Genomic DNA, 24500 nt, shown 5'->3' on the forward strand with positions numbered 1-24500 from the left:
CCGTACAAAGCGAGCCACGTGACGCGGTCGATTACCATTAGTGGAGGTCAGAATCGGAGACGACTTGTGATTGGCTAGTGGCGCACGTCATTGTACGATGATTGTTGAGACTGTGTATTTTTTTTTTTTTTTGAAGGGGTTGAGACTGTGTATTAACTACTCTCTTCTTCATTTGTACAGTGGAGCTTTTACAGAGTCTATACATAAAATAATGAATTTTAATTGTTTGCTCGACTTTGTCTGTCTCAATCTTGGCTTAGCTTTTTCTTAATTTTACCAAAACAAGACAAGAGCGAGGGATGTGAATCTTTTATTTTAGGTAATAATTTGCTTTTTATTCTTTTTCTTTTTTAGTGGGGTAAAAGAACTTGAAAGAGAAGGCAAAGAACTTGATGAATAAGAAAATAAAGGTCTTGTGGTCTCGGTCTAAAGAGATAGCTACATCCACAGTAAATAGGGACGCTCTTCGTTTCTGCTCTCGGAATCTTCCTAGGGTTTCTGAAGTTTTTTTTTTCCGTTTTCGTATCCCTCTGATATGTAGCTGTTTCTCGTTGTCTAAATCTTACTGGGGTCTCCGTGGTCTGAGTTTTTCTATGAAAAAATCCCATGCGTTTTGGTGTTCTGTCGCTCCCATAAATCCTCCTGGGATTTCTGGGAAGATTTGAGATATCATTCGGCGTTTTTGTTCTGGAAATCTTTCAGCTGGGTTTTCTGGGATGTAAAATTCTGATATTCTCTCTGGGTTTTCATATTTTTGTGTCCGTTCGTTTTTTTGTGAATCTTTCTGAGGTATAGTTTTCATCAAAACTTCGAGTAATTTTTTTTTTTCCAAGTTTCCTTCTGGTCTGGGTGGGTTCTCACAGTGTAATTTCCCTCAATTTTTTGCACTTACTTGTTATAGATTTCAAAATTCTTCTTGACATAACTTTCCTCCACTTCTTGAACCAAAGCACAAGCGTTTTTGGAATCTTCTCCAGAACTTAGTGAGATTTTGAATTATTTCTTGTTGATATTTTTTTTCTCCGATATTGAGGGGGTTAAGTCAGATTGATGTGAAAGTACAGTTTTTGTGGTGATTTAGGAGATGGTGAGAGGGAAGATTCAGATGAAGCGAATTGAGAATGCGACGAGCCGGCAAGTCACCTTCTCGAAGCGCCGAAATGGGCTGCTGAAGAAGGCCTACGAGCTCTCTGTCCTTTGCGAGGCCGAAGTCGCCGTGATCGTCTTTTCACAGAAAGGCAGGCTCCATGAGTTCTCAAGCACCGAGTATGTTTCTTTTATCACCCAATATAGAATCACACAATCCTCCATTTCTTTTTTCTTTTAATTTTTTATGCTACTAATTGGTAACATGAAGTCAAAGATTTATGAGCCACTCGTTTTTTATTTATTTTTTTGTTTCTTCATTAATGTATAAAGAATCATGTATGTTTTTGGAATATCTATGAATGCGTGCTGTAGCAAACAAGGTCTGGGAAATCGTAGTAGAGGCCTAGTGTACGATGTACTTGCCTTCCAGTGTTTGATATATAGATTTTTATTTTATTTTATTTCATTGATCTCTCTTTCTGTTTGAATATATAGCTTTCGCATTGATCAGACTTTACATATATAGAACCTTTGTAGATTTCTTCAAAACAAGAATTTTGTAGAATTGCCAAATCTTTTAAATTATGAGGAATTTACAGACCTATGATCTTTAGTACCTCTCTCTCTGTCTTAGCTTCTTTATTCTTGTTTTCTTTTCTGATTTTGTCCTTCTTTTCATCTTTACTGAATTTCTTCAAGTGCCTAATTTAATTGGTAATTAGGGTTTGTTATAGTTTGATGAGAAACGGTTACAGCCAGCCAGTTTGTTTTTGGAACTGGTTTAATTAAATGCAATTTTTAAACATTTCCTTGAAGGAACTAGTTTTACATCATAATTACTATCAAATCACCACTCCAAAAAAATAAAAATATAATAATTACAACGCCAAAAATGGAATCAAAATGATTGTCCTATGAGACAATAAATAAATAATTTAACACATAAGAAGTTCCTTCCAAGACCTGCAAATTTAAAAGTTTGATAGATGACATCAATAGGTATAGTGCTTTGCGTGGTATACAATATTTCATGAGGCTTTCTGTTTTGATCAACACTTCTTTTATGTCGTACTTTTTGACCTATGAGATTTTATGTGTACTTTGTGTATGTATCTTTTTATTTTTTGGTTAAGAAAGTATATTTTATTGTGAATCAGATTTCTTTTGGGGCTATTGAACTTTGGGTGTAGTATATACTTTATGTATCTACTACAACATAAATATATCATTTAATTAATATCACTACAAAAAGAAAAAAACCATTTAGTGTCATTTATAAAACGATGCTAATCGCAAAAAGAAAAAAAAAAAAAAAGACGCCGCTAATTTTTTAGGGTGGAGAACCAAAATTTCAAGTGTGTATGTTAGTTTTATAAATCTGGTTAGATGTGCTCAATTAATACGTAAATGGTATATGGTACCTTGGAGTGTCTAAAGTATGTCTTCATGTGTGAATAATATATTCACTTCAATACAATTTTATGTGTGCTTGTGCGTGTAAACATGTTATTTAAAATTTTATGTTGTTTAAGATATTTTGTTACAAAAACTGTCTTCATTTAAATCTTTGGTTGCTTAAGTTTGTTTTGCATTCAATATTTAGTGGAATTGAAAATTATCCAAAGACATATAAAACGGCTTGCAATTCATCCAAAGAGTACATATATCCAACCGACTTGCTCACCTTCAAGTTCAAGAGTCATAATCATTGGTCTTTTCATCCCCCACTTAACTTTTTGTTTATGCCATCGCCTTTGTTATTTGGTATATATCATCACTAAATCATTACTTCATTCTTTTTCCCTTTTCAAGTTCACTTATTCCATCAGTTTTCTTATCATTTTCAATATCTTTTAGAAGAAAATAGTAGCTCTTTTGGTTTCTTCATAAACCTGCACTAATTTACTCATCTAAATCTTTAACTCTGAGTTACTTATAGCTCTTCTCTGCAATCATAGAATTATATTGTTGAATGCCTCCTAAACTTCTGCAGAAGCAGTAGCATAGAAAGAAAGGAACTTCAATTGAACCTTAATTTAACTATAAGCAATATGCATACGAAACGACCTGAATAATTTTTTTTCCTGAACACAGTTTTTTCTATAACCTAATGCCCAGTACATTCTTTTCTAAATATTTGAGATGACTCAAGTACATCTCCTTTAAATGATCCTTTCAGCCACATGCAGTACTTTCAAATTAACAGTAAAAGAAACCTGCAGTCAAGTGATTTGTTAACTTATAAGGTCATTACTGGTGTAAATAGAAGATTGTTTATTTTTTTTTTTTAACCTTTTTTTTTTTTTATGGGGAACAGATACAATTTGATAAATAATCTGAATTTAAGGAATGAAAAAAGGCGTATACTCTAGTACTGCAGGAGACGTACATATACAAGAGATACATATGCAAGATTATTAAAACTAAGTTCTAGAATTACAAAAGCCTAAGAATTCCAAGATAGATGAAAATGAAATTTCCCTAGGGCCTTCATCCAATCAAATAGCAATCTCAAGAATATAATTTCCAATCCCAATATTGTTAGCTCCTTTCCTTAGACAGTCTTAGCATTTATCCCCTTCGATCTATATGGTCCACTAACGTGAATGTGGTAATGGATTCCCTTTCCTTCGACAGTCTTAGCATTCTTCTCCTTCTATATAGTCCTCATAACGTGAAAGTGGTGTTTATCTCCAAATAGTCCGCAAAACTAATACTTTTGTCTTTCCTCCTTTAAGCTTCTCACCAATTACTTTTTACAAATAAAGCCACTAATAAGTTTTGTGATGGGAGCTTAAACTTGCAACTGCAATATCACTATAAAAGAACTAATCAATTACAATTAGTGTTCCATAGAATCATTTATAAAACTCAATTTCACCTAATCTGAAACCAATGTAGAATTTAGCATTCATGAACGCCTTTATCACTTACTCATTTTGGACAATCCACCCACCATGTGAGACTAAATTTTTGGGGTGTCCCAATCTTACCCGCTCAAATCTCCGACGTCCTCACCAGGTCTTGTAATGCCTCGCCATAAATAAATTCTATATTTCATATAATCCATGTGGCGCTACTACTATTACTCATACATTAACAAAGTTAAATTTTCTATATATATATTTTGTTGAAACCACAAACTTAGTATAAACACTAGAGTACTAACTAAAAGATAACTTCATTAACCATAAACATGTTTTGACAATATATACATATCATTGTTACCCTATGCTACACATTATCAAAAGTTTACACATGCTCAAGGCCTGAGCTTGATTGGTCCTCCACAAAATAGCCTCGACCTCAAAAACTAAACCTAAAAAATGAACATTCCTTAAATCCTAAGGATAGTAGTCCAAGTGAATGTTGGGATCCTCCTCACTTTCTACTACTAAAACTATAAAATCAAACAATTCTACAAATGGAACTGGTGAGTCCACGTTTTAGTAAGCAATTACTTCAAACCAATACTTTTTGTGTGATGGGAGCCTCTATTTACTTCTTTCTTCTTTTTTTTTTTTTTTTTTTTTTTTTTTTTTTTTTTTTTTTTTTTTTTTTAAAGCCAATTCAAAATACAATGTTAGAAGCATTAAATACGCGCCGAATCGTGCTGCTCTTTAGTAACCCTCACAATGGTTGACACATGGAGATGATGTTTCGTTTGAATGCTATCATCTAAGATTCGATCCTGGCCATTCATTTTTCCGCGTGGGCTCCCAATTGACAGGTGAAAGGATTGTGATCCAACCCCAAGCACAAACAAAAACGCAATATGCATCAATTAATTGAAAAATTATGTAGCAGTTATGAAATCACAAACAACAAAATATAAAACCACCACACAATCAACACAAAGATTTTGTTGACGAAGTGGAAACACTTTGAGCACCTCAAAAGTAAAACCATTCTGGCCAGTGAAACCAAATAAACCAATCACTAAAGAAGATTTGATATGTTAGCATAGTACACTCACAAAACCCTTTGTAACGACTAAGGCGATCTGTGCGTAGACAAACTTCTTGCTTGCCTCTGCCCACGATAGCTCCATCTCCTCACTGGCCAATCTTCTTTATATGGAATCCTTATCGACCCACTGGTAGACTACATGTTGATTTGAACAATGATCTTGTGGTTTGAAGAACAAAGAACTAGTCCAATGGAGATAGCAACAGAAGCTGTAACACAAAACTCTCTTGGCACACAAGAAGAATGAAGCTAGGCAACAATATAGAACTTTTTGACGGCTTAGGCTTAGTCTCCAATCGACTATGGAGTATGGACATCCTTATATAGAGAAATAATGAAAAACCCTAGTGTTTGCATGTAAAAACCGACTTAGAACAAAATGTCTCCATTATTCCTTCCCAGTACTCTCCTTGTTTTCTTTACATACATCTCATTTATAAACTGCATTGATTTAATCTAGGCTTGTGCATTAGATATCAGGAACCTCGCACCTCTGTGGTTCTTGCAGTTTTAGCTTCATGCTACGTGTCTTCTTCTGGCCAAAATTAAGAATAAAAGAAAAGAAAATAAATTTATGCTATGAGCTTTAGAGCTCAAGTATCTCACTCTCAAATTGCTCTAGAGCATAATGAATTCTTTACGGTCCTATATTCTTTTACACATTTTTGCAATTTGTTTTATTTCTTTTCTTTCTTCTTCTTCTTCTTCTTTTTTTTTTTTTAAAAAAATTAATTAATTTATTTCTTTTAACAAGATCTCTAGCTAAAACTTCTCTACTCTAATGACTGGAATGAGAGTCATGACCTAATCAAGTATAAATGAAGTCCCATTTCAGTGGGAGTGTTGTGCATGATGGTTAAGATCACCTAAATTATATGCTAAAGGAGTTAATAATCCAGGCTTTTTTTCTCATTCAAAGTAAAGCTGCATAAGTTGAAAGAGGGCAACTGAGAACACTAAAAGTTTTGGAGGATATGCCTAATGTTAAACACATTAAAGGAGCTTTTGCATAAAATGATTAGCAGCTCATCCGTCTTTTTATTTATTTTTTATTTGGGACTTGTTAGAAGAAAGTTCGAATTTTTGCTGTTAGGTGTTAGTAGGTGAAAATATGAGGTTTATGCATACTTCTATTACATTTTATAATCCGAGTGAGGAGGTAGCTAGCTAGTTTTGAAGATTTCTAGATTTTCCCTTAATTTTATTTACTCATGAATTCGATTAAAATATTAATTAAATGATTAAATTTACTATTTTCTATCAATTTAAATTTTGAAGCCAATGGCGTAACATGTTTATTTTTTTATTTCATTTTATAAGTAATTGAAATATCATTAAAAGCTTAAAGTACTCCCACTTACATAGGAAGTATACGAGAGAAACACCTAGCTAGGAGCAGAAGGAACAAAAAAATCATAATAAATAATCATCAAAGGGTAAACAAAGCTGTTCAGAGATACAAAGTATATATTCAAGAATAAAGACTGAATCTCCTCCAAAGTCCTCTCACGGTCCTCAAAACTTTTGTTGTTCATTTCCCTCCAAAAACACCATAAAAGGCAAGAAGACTCCATTTTTCACATAGTTGCACTCCGAGAACTACCAGCAATCCACTAACAAGCATACAAGTCTACTACTCGTCTAGGCATAATCCAAGACAACCCAAATTGACTAAAAAAAAAATTACAAATGGTACCGGCAACCTCACAATGAAGAGGTCTACAGACTTTTCATTCATTTTACACATGTACCACCTGCTGACCACAATGATGTGCCACTTCCTATAAGATTATCTATAGTAAGGATCTTCATTAGGGCTGCACCAAGCAAAAAAGACCACCCTCAAAGGAACCTTAGTTCGCCAAACATTCTTCCATGGAAAACGAAAGCCAGCATTACTAACCATGACGTTGTAGAAGGATTTAATAGCGAACAACCCTCTTTTGAATGGAAACCCACCACAATTTGTTTTCACATTCCCGTCTCACTCTAACATAATACAACACCCTGAAGAACGAAGTAAAGACATCTACCTTCCAATCATGAGTTGCTCTAGCAAAGCTCACGTTCCATTGTTTGGAACTGCTAGAAATCTCCAAGAGAGCCATGACATATGCATAATTTGTGCACACAATACCAAATAAATCTAGACAAGCATCCTTAAGGGCTGTGTCCACACACCAAAGATCATGTCAAAACCTAACCTTAGATCCATCTCCCATATCAAATCTGGTATATATGTTTGGAAAACTTCCTTTAACTGCTCATAATATTCTTCCATACTAACCCTACCCCTAAGCCCCAAGAGGCTTGTTAGAGCTCCACCTACCCCCAAGAACTTCTAAATTTGGAGTCAACCACCACTCTCTACTAAGCCTCTTTCTTAAGCACATAGCACCAAAGCCATTTCCTAAGAGAGCATGATTGAACGTCACCATGTTCCAAACCCCTAACCCTCCTTCAGAGATTGGAGAACAAACCTTAGCCCAACTTACCAAGTGATATTTGAACTCTTCGCCTAGTCCATCTCATAAGAAATCGCACTGAAGCTTCTCAACACTCCATCTCCCATTTTAATTAATGTTTCATGTGTTAGGTTCCACTTATAAGGGGGTCTTGGCACACAAAAAAGGGCGTATCAGAATTAATGTACCTATATTTCTAAGGCATTTAAACAATTGACTGTTTCGTAAACTATTATAAGGATAACTAATTTGGGTCACGTCAACTTGAATTCTCATAAGGTGTCCATATCAATTTGAATTCTCATGTGCTTCTCATATAACAGTTAGGGTCAGATATTTGACCATAATGTATCATAAACGAGTATGAGCATTTTTTCTGTGGTGCAACATATATATTCCATTACACTTCTGTGTTTTTACTTTTAATAGATAAGTAGTAAATTATATGCTGAATAAATGAATAGGGCATTTGAAAATGCCAATAAGTAGAGAAACATTAGCATAACAATGGACAAAACGTGAGTTGTTGCAGCATACTTCAATCATGGAAAGCTTTAGAGTCATACTTTTCGTTACACATACATTAATATTATTTTTCAGATAAAATTCTAAATGAATTAGAGGGAAACAATTTTCTTTCCATGGGATCCATAATCGCCTCTAACCCATCATTGTAACAAACTGTACATTAAATTGGAATGATAGGCACAATTACACTGATGCAGTAAAAAGATATTTCTCAATTGAAATTATACCAAAACTTGGAAAGTCAACTGTTATATTTTAGCTATCGATCATACAATTACAATTTAGTTACATCATGCTGTAGAGTTTCTTTTTTAAGCTATAGGTTACATGTAATGATAACATCTTGTTCTTTGGATGGTCAGCATGCAAAAGACGATAGAACGATACTATAAACATGCAAAAGGTGGGCAAACCAACAACACTGATCAAGTGGAACAATATATGCAGGTAGACCTTTATCTTGGAATTTAAGAATATATTCTTGTGATATTCTTGAGGAAAAGATAGTAGAAATGCGTACTAAATAAGGATTTGGTAAATTCTTCACTCTTGGCATCAATCACAATCAGTATAATGAAGAAGATAAATACTGCCGATATTTGCTTCCACGTCGTTTTTTACAGCAGTTTTTGTTCAAAATAATTAGGCAGTTTTTGCTCAATTCTCATCATGTCTTTGCTGAAAGGGTTATATATCATATATCCCCCCATATTGGAAATGGGACGAGGAGAGAAGGAGACATGATAGGAGAATAAGTGTAGTTCAGTTTATATGATCACATCCTGGTTTTTCTGATTCATGTGGCGAAGCATTACCAGTTTGCTCCATGTGTTGGAAAGTTGTCTTCCTAATATAGTGCCTACCAGAAACCCGCTATTGCTTAGGGTCTGTTTGGGTTTGCGATTTAAAAATAGCGATTTTAAAATGTGCAATTTGAAAAAGTGATTTTTAAAAATGCAGTTATGGTTGACAAAATAGCAGTTTGGCATTTAAAGTTGCAGTTAAGCTTTTTATAATTGTGGGATTTCAAAAAAGCACCTCTTTGGTTGAGATTTCAAAATGCAGATCTTCTGCGTTTCAAATCACAATTTTTTTAAAAACGCAATCCCAAGAATTTGGTTTAAAATCACACTTTTTATCTACAAAATCACAATGTCAAACGCACCCTTACTAAGTGAGTGAATTGGGGTTGGTTAAAATTATGGTAGTAAGATTTGTGATTCTGTAAGAAATGCTTTAGGGTCGTATATTAATTAGCGATTGAAAAGGCTTAAGGTTTGAGAGCAAAGTAACTGATTCTAATGAACGTCAAAAGAACTCGCTTTTGGAATTTCTGGGCAGTGATAAAAATAGGATTCAAGGTTGAAATGTGATTGGTTATTGGTGGCTAAATGTTGGCAAAAATTTATGAAATTTAAGATTTGAGAGGGTATGAGGGAAGGAGTATTTTTATAGGGTTGCTAAGAGTCAAAATTGGCCAGTTCATGGGGCTATATGATGCCGGACAAAATAATCATAAAAACCACACAACAAAATTAGGGCAAAATTAGAGTATAAAAGTTAAGAGAGGAGAGAGAGAAAAGACAAGCTAGAAAGAGAGAAAAAACTAAGGAAAGAGTGAAAAGAGAAGAAGCTGGGAAAGAAAGAGAGGAAGAAGAAAAAGAGGAGGGAGAAAATCACTTTCTCATAATTTTATTCCATCAAAATCTGCCTCCATTGGAGTACTACAAAGCATGTTTAAATAGACTTAATTACAACTAAATCATAGGGCAACACCCATTTACTGACTTGTCTAACATAATCTAGGGCAACATCATTGTTACCATTTATTGAATTAATAACCTAAAATAACCTGTGGCAACGCCCATTTAGTAAATTAAATTACAAAAACACATTTGACTCTTGAAAATTAGAATTAATAAAACCTAAATAAAATTACAGGACCCAATTAACTTTTGTCATTGCGCATCACTGTAAATAGACAGTGTGAAAGGGGCAGAAAGAGATAGAATGGATTGTTGTGCAAAACAGATGAAACTCAATGCAAGCAAATAAAGAAGAACAACTCACATTAAAAAAAAGAAAAACAAAAACGCAGGATTTAAGTGGTTCGGTAAATGATACCTATGCTCGCTGAAGATGAGAGTTCCTTCGGCTAGCTGACTTGTGAGAGATAAGGATTACCAGCTCTCTTCCTAAGCCTAATGGCAGCTCCTCATACAAAATAGACACAGTATTGAAACCTTGATTTGAGTTTACAATTTATATAGAGTGTGGAATTCTCAAAATGCTTATAATCCGAAGTAGAAGAATTCAAGGCACATCACCTTGAGTTGAATTTTGGAAGTTATCTGAAGATCTCTCGCGTATGCCTTGACCAAAAGATAGCATACTTCCTACACTCTCCACTTAGAATATAGCTTTCTTCCACACCCGCGAACGTCAATATCTTTCCAAGCTACTTAAGTTTAAGCAATGTTTGAACTTTTCTAATGGCACCATCTTTGTCAACATACTGTAGCTTTCTTTCCTTTAGGGTTCTTAGTACTAATGGCATCTTGAAAATTAGATGGATCTCCAGATTTAGTAATAAAAGCAAAAGAAACCATATCTTCAAAGTCTTACCTGATGTTGCCTTATGATTTCTTCTATCTCTTCCTCTGGCAATAACGTAGTGTTGTTGCTACTTTTGTTCACTGTTTGCACCATGTCACTATCTCATGACATTTTGCATCATTTAACTCTACCTCCAGCAGAACTATATCTCTTTTCTGACGACCATTTTAATACCCTTTTGTATCATCTTCTTTGTTACGTTTTTGTACACACTATTTATCAAACACTACATCCTGATAACGAGTACCTTTTATTATTTCACTCCCTTTTTATATCTGATGAACATGCACTTCCTTGACTTGGGGTCAAAATTACTTCTTTCTGTGCTTTGAATGTGAGCATATGCTGGACATTCAAATACGTTGAGAATAGAGTAATTTGCTAGCTGGCCTATCATGCATACCTCTTCTGGAGTAATGGCTGTAGACGAGGATTTGTTAATAAGAAAACATGCTATTTCAGAGTTTGAGACCAAAAGGATTTATCAAGTCCAACATTCTGCTTTCGACTTTTTAAGAGAGTTTTATCATTCGGCTACTCCAGTTTGTTGTGGAATTCCTTATTGGTAAAGTGAGGCACAATTCCTTCCTCCTTTCAGTGATCAATAAATATTGTGAATTTGCAGTCCTTACCATTTTTAGACCTTACGCGCTTTAACTGTCTACTAATTTGTTTTTCAGCTTCTGCTTTTCATCTCTTAAATATTTTATTTTATTTATTTTAATTTTTTTTTTCTTCATAGAATAAATCCATACCTTTCTTGAATAATAGACAACAAAAGAAACAAAGTACTCAGCTTTTACCTTTTGATAGTACTGGCACAAGACCCCATTCATTTCTGTATATATGCACAATCCAATCACCTTCACTTCTGTGACTAGTAGACTACCTCTCTTGAATCTAACCCTACATTGTTTTCCATATAGGCAATATTTCCAAAAGCCTACCCACAGCCTTTAAACACACTTCAATAGCTTTTGTTTATAGGATTTCATCATGCCTCTTTTGCTCATGTCATAAATCAGTACTATCACTATCATTATCACTTGAGGTAGTAACTGTTGCTCCACCTACAACTGTATTCCGTACTAACTTGTAGAGTTCCCCAATTTCTGTCCTTTGCTTCCAACCATTGCACCTTACTCAGTTTTAGAATTCCGTTTTCTGTTTTCCATGTGCAGCCATTTGGATCTAATAGAAATGATTCTCCTTTAGATCCATAACATGTCTAACATCATTAAGAGAGTCAAACACTTATCTATTTTACCCAAGGTGAAGTGGGGGTTAAACACTTGACAGTACTATTCTGTATATATATCTGCATCTGTTCTATGCTGTTTATGTTCTGAATAACTGTTGTTTACATTACTACATGATATCAACTGTTTTACTTGCTTCATTTTATGGGGTATGAAGTTATATATGTAGAAAAGGAAATGCAAAAGAAAATAAAGCTTGTTTTTACTACTATGTATAAACCCTCTCTTTAAAACGTGACTTTCAAAACGGCTATGACACTTTATATATATAAACAACTTTTATGAAAACTCTGAATTGTGATAGTTGCTTTACAAATAATAGAGAAGGGAGTTTTAAAAGGAAAATGGGGCAAACAAACATCACACACTACAAAGGTCAGAATGTTTATGCTTGCTGAGCCTTGGACTCATACATGCATCTGTAAAATTGTGAAATTTTACAGATATCACTTAAGAGGCGGTTAATTAAGGACCCGTATGTGGTTCTGGACTTTTACCCGTGAGGCTGGCCGGAGGCCTTCACCTTTCGAAGAGCTGGCTTTTGCTAAAGCCAGTTCTTAGAAGTTTTATATTTCGCTTGTGGCTTCTTTTTAGTATATGTAAATATATTATAGTTAAGTTTGTAAATGACACTAAGTTACATATATGAGAAATGTTGTTCAAATAGAAGCTCGGATAACTTTTGTAAGTTTTTAGTTTCAAAAAAAGAAAAAGAAAAATTATACTCGACTTTCTTCCACTGCAAGTGTATGAGAAAGTAGTACGTGGTACGTGGAATTTATCTTTTTATGACTTATTTAAAAAGCTAGGGCGTTACAAATTACCCTTTAAACAAGATTCACAAACTAGGAATTCCTCAAGTTCGAATGAGCCCAAAATCCCATCCTTAACCAATTTTAATTTTTGGATCCTGTTTGGATTAAAATGACCTAGAGCCAAAGATAAACTTCATTTGTAGAAGGAAATTTTCTCTTTGATGGTAAAACATGTAAGTCTGATTCGTGTTCGGAGTTGTGCAATGTTTGAATAAGGAGTAATAATATAAAGACCATAAACAATAGAACTTGAACATATAAACAATTTATATTCCTTAATGACTTCATCATGTTTCAAAATAGAAATATAACTAGACTTACCCATATAAGTTACAAAAATAAAATTTCTGCAAATACTAGGTACATAAAACAGTCTTCTAATATTAAAATTCTAGAACCGAAATACAAATGAAAAACTCCAATAGCTAAAATTGGAAACTCGTCCCATTTCTAAGTGTCAGGTACATCTCCCCATCATACAGTCTCCTGGAATCCCTGCAACATATTGCAGATATGATTACTGGACCCTGAATCCATTCACTAGGATCTTGTGGGATTTAGCACAAAACATGTTTCAACTAAGAATGATGTATACATACCTTAGCCCTTAGTAGCCAGATACTTGGGACAAATTATCTTCCAATCCCTAGCCTCACTGCAGTGGAAATACTTTCCCTTTGGTATTGCCTTTCTTGCCTGATTTCTTGCTTTTGTTACTCTTGTGGCAACTTGCTTACTTGACTGTTTGGTCCTCTTCTTCTTCTTTCCAGCCTTGCCTTTTAGCTGAGACCTAGAAGTAGAAGCGTGAGCCATATTGACAGTATCCCTGGCTTTCAGGATGCCTTCCGCTGCACAAAGCTCATTTATCAACTCAGAGAATGTATAGACCTTTTTATTCATCGCATCATGAATACTGAATTGACTGATCGATTTTGGCAGGAATTGGAGGATCATATGCACTTGAGATTCACCATCAATCTTAGCACCCAAGATCTCTAGTTCATTTATATAGGAGATCATTTTTAGACAAAGTTCTCTAATTGGAGTTCCTTCAGCAATCCTCGCAACAATAGGCTTCTCATCGTGTCCTGTAGCAACATGACCCTGGTCACCAAACATCTTATTCAGACTGGTCATGATGTGTGAGGCAAGTGACATCTTGTAACGCCCCTGAAATTAATTAATTAATTAATAATTAACATGGTGCGCTTTTCAAGACCTATTTACCTAGTAAATAAGCTACAAGGGATCTCTCAAACCTCTAGGCTCACTAAACACATAAAACACATACAAGATTGCTAAATATAATAAACCATAACACCATAAATATCCAGAGCAAAATAGTAGCCTTCCCACATAACTTAAATAACAATAGATAACCCTCTAGTCTGAAAATCCAAAACAATCCCCAAAAATAATATACTAAGAACGATAAATCAAATAATAAATATCTTCAAAGCTTAAATAGAAATCATGATCAAACCTATAGTCTGGTTCATCGAGATCTCTAGATAACCGTTCTAACATGCCTGCACGATAGCGGATACAATACACCAAAAATAGAACCTCAATGAACTCAACAAGCTCATAAGGGTTCAGGAAGTTCGGAAGGATCATCCTAGACATCATCTAAGGCCTCAAATCTCAAAACCAAGCCTATGTTTTTCAAATACAGAAAGTTTTGCATTTCAAATACAGCAGTCTACAACCTGATAATCAAACACAACCAACCAATAAACCTCTTCAACAATTCTGGTCTCATCAATCCAAAATGCTATAACTCCAAAAACAAATCGATTAAGACATTCATCAAACCAAAAGCTATAGTTTAACGGAACACACTGTAAAACTATTCATAATACAATATTCTAATGATTAAAATAAACCAAGAACACACACACACACACACAAACCTAGAGAAAAGAATCACTCAACATGAGAGATTACGTATAAGAAACGATATCTTCAGCTTACGGGGCTTTGAAACTCTCAACAAAAACTTCAGAACTATTGTATTTCAACTTTCTCTCTCTTCTTTTTGTTTCTCACTCTAGGAACGCTTTTGAAGGCTTAGGGAAACTAAATGGAGGCTAGGGTTATGTTAAAGGGGTATACACAAGCTTTAACCATCGTTCGGGAGCCTTAAAAACCCTAAATATCGCATACACTCGAGTAAGGATCGATCTCTAGGGTTTCTAGGACCTAGGATCCATCCTAGAGTCCTTGGGATCGATCCCCCAGACCAAAAGCTGAATCGAGAATTGTTCCGGGTCCAAGACCCCATTCACATAATTCAAACTTGATCTCTTAACTCTGGTTTAGGCTATGTGTTATATATCCTATGATGACCCGATTTAATATAAATATTTTATCCCAATCATCACAATAACCTGTGCATACTGAATAACTTCTCATAACATTAACATATCACATTAGAGATACTACTTTGCAACGGAAACATCTAAACATTTCATAATAACACATAACACACAAAGCTGACATAAAAGTCTATATTTGTGTAAAAAATATGGGGAATCCGTTGATCACCTTCTTCTTCATTGTGATGTGGCACGGGTTGTTTGGAGTTCTTTTTATAGCTTTTTCGGGGCGGAGTGGGTTATGCCTAGTAGTGTCTTGGAGTTATTGAGTGGTTGGAGCACTTTGCGTGGTCGTGGTCCTGTTCTCGGTATTTTGAAGCAGGTTCCTTCATGTGTTTTGTGGGGCTTGTGGCATGAGAGAAATTCTAGGCTTTTTGTGGGTATGGAGGTATCGGTTGGAGCTCTTTGTAGAAATGTGCTTAAAATGTTATATCTTTGGGTGTCGGCACATAGCTCGGGTAGTATGCTGTTCGCTGATTTTTTACTTTCTTGTTCGTTTCTTTCCTCTGTTTAGGGGCTCTTCTGTATTCTTCCTGTGTTCTAGGGTTGCGCCTCTCTGTGCTTTTTTATGAATTCTTACTTATAAAAAAAAAAATTTATATTTTTCAAGTTTTAACATTGTATCATCAACTATATACAAAAGAATGGCTATACAAAAGTGTTATATGCGACAAAATTTCATAATTACATCGTGAGTGTTTACAGACAAGCTCTAATGATGTACAAAAGGAGATTGACTAACAAAAGCAAACAACATCACACGACCTCAATCGTAGTAGCCCAAGTACATGAGGACATGATCCTCATCAACGTCCTCTCCACCTGCATCAACAACATTTTCTATGTGATTGTGGGTAGGCTTGGCAATTCGGGTTGCCGTGTCAACCCATCGGGTTGGTGTGTCAACCCGTTTAGCTAATTTAATAAAAAATGTGTCATTAACGCGATATAAATATGTCATAAACGGGTTGATGGGTCATAACGTGTCATAAACAGGTCGGCGGGTCATAAACGGGTTATAGCCTAAACCCAAACTCTATATATTCGTGTTGGATTCGCGGGTCGTGTCAAAATTGCCAAGCCTAATTGTGGGGTTACCACAATAAGATAGGCAGATATATGAGTCCACGATCTCAACAAGTATAAGAGTCATTGAATTTTCACACTGAGCTGACTTTTCACTTTTCACACGAGTTTACATTAATAGCTACTTTTGGTTTTTATATTCTTTTAGAAGAAACAGTTCGTAGCTAATGAAGTAAAAAATTGTAGTTATGAAAACCATAAAACATACTATTTAGTTGTGAATATATGTGCACGATTCAAACTTTTGCTTGGAAGCATACATATACAAACCCATTTAAGTAATAACATATGTGAGTATATGGTATAACTTAGTTGCACATACATACGTGCATCTCACCCTCTGGAGTAGCAAAACACAGGCATATAAGCATATTTAAGCCTAGAATCGTAAAGCATCACAACTCAGTTACACCCATATACATGCAGCCTGTCCTATTGAGTAGCGTAACACAAGTATATAAACATATCTAAACATGACACGTATGAAAATATCATATGCAACCAGTTGTAACAATATATATGTGCTATGTTCCATTCAGGCACATATACATACTAATACATCTAGCATGAAAACTTAACAATTCACAACATATCCATCATTGTAAATTATGAAATGCATGGTTTCATTTGTTCCATTCAGTCTTTTACATTCTTTCTTGCTTATTGCTTTGGAACTTGTTCCTGACGGCTTTTAGGATATCCTTGCACGTAACATACATATCATCATGAGGAACTTGTCTTTAAGTAGTGAGAGCTTGCTACTCACTTCTTTCGAGGACTTGTCCTTCATATCATCATTAAGTTAACAACATCGAGGGTTTGCGCCTAGGGACTTGTTCCTTAGACTAATTCCTGGGATTTTTCCTAATATATTAATCTCTTATGCACATTTCTTTATTCTTGTTCATGATTGGGCGTCATGCCATAAAATTATCGTACTTTGTTTTCATGTTCATGCATCATTCAACATTATTTCATAACTCATAACTAATCAAAACATATTTTTAACATACTTGAAAACATCAAAAGTGATCATCATACATTTATCAACACAACATACAATTGGCTCGATTCAATTCATATATCATGCTTTTGAAACCACTTTAAAAAATGGTCCCTGTGCTAATCTATAAGTAAAATACTTACAAAACATTAAACATTAAAACCTTTAAAAAACATTAAAAAAGTGGTATCATCCTCAGTAAATTATATACTTACAATATCAACTTGACCTTAGAGAAAGGACTCCTAACCTAAGCTTTGCTATGCCCACCATGTGTTTCACATTGCAAAAGCACCATTATTCACAATCCAATAATACTTGAATATTACAAGTGTCATCTACCCATGATAACTCGTAGAAATTCTAGGGTTTCATTTGACACCCTATTAACTAGCATTAACCCATAGAGAAACTTTAGGGTTAGAAACCAAAATTCTAATTTACAACACCTAGAAGAAAAATCTAGGGTATGGGGTCTTACCTTGATTTACGTAGAAATCCGAAGTTTCATACCACAAAACTCCAATCCAAAGCTTGACCCAAGCTAATTACTCTTCTACAAGTAAAAGCCCTAAAGAAATTTGAGAAATTAAGCATTAACCTCCAAAAATGAATCTAACATTAGAAAAAACTAGGGTTTAATGATTTATATTAAATCGATCGACGAAAACGATGTTCTAACACCAAGAATCACGTTCCCGTGGTTAGATTTGGCTTTAGAAACTCTCTTGAATCATTATCCATGGCTTGAGCTCAAGTCCTCGGTGGGAGAAGAGAGAAAATTGTGAAGAGAGAGTGAGAAATGTGGAGCCAAAAATCATGTTTTTAAACCCAATTTCCGCATCAAATTCGATGCCTCTTTCGACGACACAAGTCAATGTTCAAATATTCCTCTTAGAACAGGCGCCGTTCGAACGCCCTAGCAAACGGTGCATTCTGTCCCATTCAGACTTTCACTGTTTGCTATACCGTTTGAACGCTCTCAACGAACGGAATGTTTTGGCCTTCACCGTTTGCTACACGTTCGAACACTCCTAGCGAACAGAATGTTCTGGCCTTTACCGTTTGCTACACCGCTCGACCTCTCCTAGGGAACGAAACATTTTGTGTCACTTCTGAAGTGTTTCGTTTGATAAAAAAAAAAAAAAAAAAAACTCCCACTCAAACGCCAACACTAGTATTGGGCATTTTCCCCCCCAAATTTTAAGGTTTTTCTCACTAAGTGTTTCTATGGTGACTTGTAATTACTTTCTTGGGTGTTACATATCCTGCATCTGGTACTGAAGTACATTTGACACTGTGGCCAAAATGTAGCACTTTTCTATCTTAGTGGACTTATGCCAACGATCATATCGCTGATGATCCTTATGAAAGGCATCAATAGTTGGGAAATCTAGGCATGTTTGAGTCAACACAAGCTTGTGCCTTTCAACCGTAAGCACAATATACAAATTACATTTCCAAACAATGTAATTGGGTGTAGTTAATTTGTTTTGGTTCAGAATGGGAGCAAGAGAGCTAAAAGACGGCGAAATTTTCATTCTGAAAAAAAGAACAAGATAAGTACAATAGGGGAAATAAATTTTACAAGGAAGTGATAGATACACTTCATCAGCTTAGGTCCCGATTGGAATCATCTGCTCTTGCATCCTCTTTCTACTCCTATACAAGTAATTTGACCATAGTTTTGAATGCATTTGCTACTCTATCTTATGATTCTTGGATCATCGACTCAGAGGCCTTCAATCATATGACCAGTATATCTTCATTTTCTTCTTATAATGTTTGTTCTGGCAGGGAAAAAGTTAAAATAGTGAATTCAATGTATGGTGAAGGCTCCATTTTTTTCACACCTTCCATATCGTTGTCATCTGTCCTTCATATACCAGATTTTGTAGCTAATTTCTTGTCCATTGCTCATATTACCAATGAGTTAATTTGTAGAGTCATCTTCTATTATGATTATCGTCTTTTTCATAACCTAGTCACGGGTAGGATATTGGTATTGGTAGCTTGAGAGATGGTTTGTACTATGTGGATTCTCAGCCCACGACACAAGGTTGTCTCACACAGGCTTATCACATTGTTCGCTTGGATGACTCTGGAGAAAGAATTTGGCTTTGGCATCAGTGGTTAGAGCATCCTTCAATTCTGTTAATGCATCAGATGTTTCCTTATTTTTGAGTAATCTTGTTCTTAGTTAGAGTTTGAAACTTGGGAACATGCTAAACATCATCCGGTGTCATTTTCTCCTAGTATTATAACTAAAAGTGATGTGCCTTTTGTTCTTGTTCATATTGATGTTTGAGGTCCTTCACGGATGGTTTCTTTATCTGATTATTGGTAGTTTGTATTTCATTGATAATTGTTCTTGGATCACATGGGTCTATTTGTTAAAAGATAAAAGTGAGGTTTCATCTGTTTTTCAAATATTTCACCACATGATTTAGACCCAATTTAATGCCTTTAATAAAAATTGTATGTTCTAATAAAAGGGGTGAATATCTGTCTAGTATCGGTACCTTTTTCATGAACATGGTATTATCCATCAAACCACTTGTGTTGATAGCCCCTAGCATAATGGAGTTGTTGAGTAGAAGAATCTACATCTTCCTGAGGTAACTCCAAAGGTGTTTGGTTGTGTTTGCTTTGTTCATATTCATGGTCTAACTTGGGGTAAATTAGATCATCGTGCTCTCAAATGTATCTTTGTGGGTTATTCCCCTTCTTAGAAGAGGTATAAATGTTATCATCCCCCATTGCGGAAGCATTTTTGTCTCGATGGATGTTACCTTTTTTGAGTCAACCATATTTTTTATCCACCCACACTTCTATTCAAGGGGAGAGTTCGAGCGAAGAGAAGTATTCTATGAGTAGTTCTTTACCTGACCCTGCTCCTATGCTAGAGCATGATAAACAACAACCGCTTGTTGATGAGTCTCCCGCTTGTTGATTAGTCTCCTACTAATGAGTTGTATGAGCAACCTTTAGTGGAGGAGTTGAGAGTTTACTTCGGACGCAATAAAAGTAAGACTTTTTTTTATGCTACTTGCCAAACATCTTACTTTGACTCAAGTAATAGTATTTCTACCCTTTATTTAAATTCTTCAATACCTGTTGTCGATGATATGAATTTGGCTACTGCTCAATGTAAAGGAGTTAGATCTTGTACTCAACACCCTAACTCCAACTTTGTATCTTATTAGGATCTTTCATCCTCATATCGTTTCTTGTATTCAAATTGTCTTTTGTGTCTATTCCCAAAAATTTACAGAGGCAATTAGTGATCCAAAGGGGAGGAAATCGATGCAGAAAGAGATGATAACTCTATACAAAAATAAAACATTAGAGCTAGTTGAGTTGCCTAGTGGAAAAAAGGCGGTTGGATGTAAATGAGTGTTTAGAGTGAAGCATACGGCTAATGGTTCAGTGAAAAGATATAAGGTGCGGTTGGTGGCAAAAGGCTTTACTCAAACTTATGGGATAGACTACGAGTAGGCGTTGGCCCCAGTAGCAAAGATGAATTCTATCCCATCGTACTTTCTGTGGTAGTTAACTTAGATTGACCATTTCAGCATCTTGATGTGAAGAATGCATTCCCTTCATAGAGATCTAGATGGAGAAGTATACGTGGAACTTTCTCCTGGCCTTCAATTCTCTTTAGTTAAGGGTCAAGTGTGTAAATCGAAGAAAGTCTTATATGGACTGAAACAAGCTATAAAAGTGTGGTTTGAGAGATTCTCTCGAGCTATTCAGAGATTTGGCTATAAACAAAGTCAAGCGGATCATACACTCAAACATTCGTCACAGGGAAAGGTAACTACTTTAATTTCTTATGTTATGATATCGTATTCACTAGAAATGATAACGTGGAAATACAGAGGTGGAAGAAATATTTGGCCAATGAATTTGAGATAAAAGACTTGGGTCATTTAAAATATTTTCTGGGTATAGAAGTAGCAAGATCGAGACATGGTATCTTCCTCCTAGCAGAAATATATTCTTGATCTACTCAAGGGAATATGAATGCCTAAGGCTGTTGACAATCCAGTAGAGCAGAATAAAAAGTTAGAAGAAAGTAATGAAAGTCCTTTGGTGGATAAAGGCAGGTGCTAACGATTGGTTGACAGGTTAATATATTTGTTGCACACTCGTCCTGGCATTGCCTATGTAGTTACTGTAGTAAGTCAGTTTATGAATTCACCCTGGGAGTTTTATATAGAAGCAGTTTACAAAATACTTTGTTATTTGAAATCTTCACAGGGAAGGGATTGTTGTTTGCTCGACTTGATCACCGGAATGTAGAAGCTTATATAGACACAGATTGGGTTGGGTTAGTCACTGATAGAAGATCTACTTTGGGATATTGTTCTCTTTTGGGAGGAAATCTTGTTACCTGAAATAGTAAGAAATAGTCAGTGGTTGCTAGATCTAGTGCAGGGCTGAATTGCAAGCCATGACCCATTGGATATGTGAGTTATTATGGTTGAAGATTCCGCTAAAAGAACTTGGATATGATTGTAAGGAGCCTATGAGATTATACTGCGACAACAAGGCCACATTAATACCGCTCATAATCCAATTAAGCATGATTGAACTAAATGAACTAAAAACATTGAAACTGATGGACACATAATTTATTAAGGAAAAGTTGCGTGCATGTATAATTTGTACACCTCGTGAGGACAAGGGAGCAACTTAAGGATATTTTGACGAAGGGGGTGTCCACTAGTCTTTTTCATTCAGCATTGTGCAAGCTGGGCATGCAAAACATCTTTGCCTCAGCTTGAGGGGGAGTGTTGAAGATATGAGGTTGATTTGATTCTAATATGATTTCGATTTATTTCTCATTTGTTGTATTTTCATATTAGATTGACATCATTGCTCCTCTTTATAAACATTGTAATTGTATCAGTAAGATCATCAAGAAATAATAAGAGACCAAATTTCTCCTTCTCTTTCAACTATCTTTAGGCTTGAAATTCTGATAATGAAATCTAATCTTCCTCGCCTTCAAAACATTAATCTTTTCTCCCACTGAATGAATAGCGGAAATATGATAATACTTGATCGTTAGCTATAAAAGTTAGAACATAAGGATAAATATAGTAATAACAATAAGGCCTTTATGTGTATACGTCATTGATAGAGTCCCATTGTCATATGCATATGCATGCAACAATAGAAGTCCCATTGCCAAGGAAGTCATGATCACTTGTTTTTCTCTTGCCTTTCTCTAGTAACGAATATAATCTCTCTTAGCATCATTATACGCTTTGGGATTATACTTTACAAAGTCTACAAGTAATATGAATCAATTCTACATGCAGCGACTGAAGCGAGAAAGTGCAAGCATGGCAAAGAAGATTGAGCATCTTGATGATTCTCAAAGGTTCATCACTTGCTTTGACACTTCTTCTTGCTGTATTTGGTATAAATTAACTGGTATTTCTAAACTTTGGAATCAGCCTGTCACAGGAAGCTTTTGGGACATGGCTTAAGCTTATGTACTTTTGAGGAACTCCAGGAGATTGAAAGCCAGCTGGGGCGAAGCTTACGCAGCATCAGGGCAAGAAAGGTATACAACCTCAACTGAACACGGCTTTCTTCCACAAAATTATTCTCTCCGGTTGCCATGGAAATGGGGAGAGGAAGTTGAGAGGCTGGAAGATTCTGATTATCTTCTCAGTTCCGCATCTTGCCATTCTCAGCAACCAAATGATAACAAAATGAAAAATCATGAAAGCTAACAAACAGGAAATGGCCTAAATTACAGGCTCAATTATTTGTGGAGCAGATAACGCAGCTAAAAGCAAAGGTATATATTGCCGTACGTTGAGACTGTCTTTTCTTCTTTTTTGGGTTGCTAAAATGTACGTGACTAAATTTATTATCTTTTCTTCAAATTCAGGAGAGCCTTCTGCTTGAGGAGAATGCAAGGTTACGCGAACAGGTGAACCTTTGATAGCTTCTTCATTATTTTTTTCTGTGTCATTAAAAAGGTTTGGAGGGGACGACCAATTGTGACTACTTTATTTGGACGTTACCATGGTAGCACTAACCCGCCTAGAATTGCTCAGGAGAGGCCTAGACGGTGAAAAACCGCAGGCGTTCTCTCAAGACCAATTGAGTCATAATCTGACCCAATCCTACAAATGCATGAGTAGGACCTAAGGTTGCTAACACTAATCAAGAGAGTGATTCCCATTGTGGGATTCAAACTCACTCCTTAGTGCGTGCCTAACCACGTGAGAATTACCTTGAGACCACTGAACCACCATCACTGGTGGTCTTTGATGTCTTTCTTAGATTGTCATATTGCCATCCTTTTCAACCGAACATGAACCATGATGTTTGATATATATATTTCCTATTAATATTGATGACATTAGTACGGAGCAAAAAATCCACGGGAGGTTTTAGCTCAAGAGAAAGACGTTGTAACGAACTGTAGCAGAAGTTGCCAGAGTTCACAGACAGATGTGGAGACTGAATTGTTCATTGGACTGCCAGAAATGCGCTGCTCAAAAGCAGTGAAGGCTTCTGGTGTCTTTGAAACCCAAAGATGATTTCTCACCGTCGAATAAATTGCTTCGTAAGTAAAAAAAATAATATTGCACTATGATTGTATTTGTTTACTTTCTGACTTGTCCAGGTCAAATAATACTTCTCCTTCCTATGATTGTTAATGAAAGTGTAAGCACATATTTGAATGTAAGTATATCACCCACCTTATGTAATATGATTCATGCCACTGATAAGGTAATTAAAGACTTGAGACAAAGCGTCTATTATTAATTTTGTTTTGTTTTTCAAGTATGTATTTGTGTATATTGATTTATTGAACATTGTACACTAGTTCAAGCAGGTTTCATGAGGTTTATATGTACTTTGAAATTGTTGCTGGTACATGCCATTGATTGAAAAAATTGAAATATATTCTGTTTTAGCGGCATAGAATTGAAATTATTGATGATTCTTGTGTATCTTACATTAGCGGCAAATACCATTTTCATCTGAATCCAGTCCATTACATGGTTTAGCCGTAGAAACTAATATGACAAAAACAGGAAGAAAAAAAAAAAAAAAAAAAAACACATTCTTGTGTATTCTTTACTTGAGAGGCATTCATCTATACGGCTTTGTGGATGGCAGCAGAACTGTCAAAGACTTCGGAACATTGAATTTCTTTCTGGGAATTGAAGTGATTACCAATCCAATTGGGATTATTTTTTTCTCAGAAGAGGTATATCCTCAATATTCTGAAATGCACAAACATGATGGAGGCCAAA

At 35.4% G+C, this 24500-nt stretch overlaps 1 protein-coding gene across 4 annotated transcripts; it reads left to right on the forward strand.

Annotated features, from left to right (window-relative positions):
* The first annotated feature begins 371 nt into the window (after window positions 1-371).
* On the forward strand, window positions 372-24027 carry LOC133861819 (MADS-box protein AGL42-like). 4 transcript variants are annotated; one of them, XM_062297636.1, is made up of 9 exons: window positions 373-789; window positions 902-983; window positions 1065-1266; window positions 8414-8498; window positions 22539-22600; window positions 22687-22786; window positions 22985-23026; window positions 23120-23161; window positions 23601-24027. In XM_062297636.1, the coding sequence occupies exons 3-9, from the start codon at window positions 1085-1087 to the stop codon at window positions 23775-23777; spliced, it is 690 nt and encodes a 229-aa protein (XP_062153620.1). In that variant the 5' UTR covers window positions 373-789; window positions 902-983; window positions 1065-1084; the 3' UTR covers window positions 23778-24027. The 4 variants fall into 4 exon arrangements, with proteins under 4 accessions (XP_062153621.1, XP_062153620.1, XP_062153618.1 ...); XM_062297635.1 differs by having other exon boundaries at window positions 374-789; window positions 1082-1266; XM_062297637.1 differs by having other exon boundaries at window positions 372-983; window positions 1082-1266; window positions 23625-24027.
* Window positions 24028-24500: the final 473 nt, after the last annotated feature.

This window comes from Alnus glutinosa, chromosome 2 (genome assembly GCF_958979055.1).
Source record: "Alnus glutinosa chromosome 2, dhAlnGlut1.1, whole genome shotgun sequence".
Classification (NCBI taxonomy): domain Eukaryota; kingdom Viridiplantae; phylum Streptophyta; class Magnoliopsida; order Fagales; family Betulaceae; genus Alnus; species Alnus glutinosa.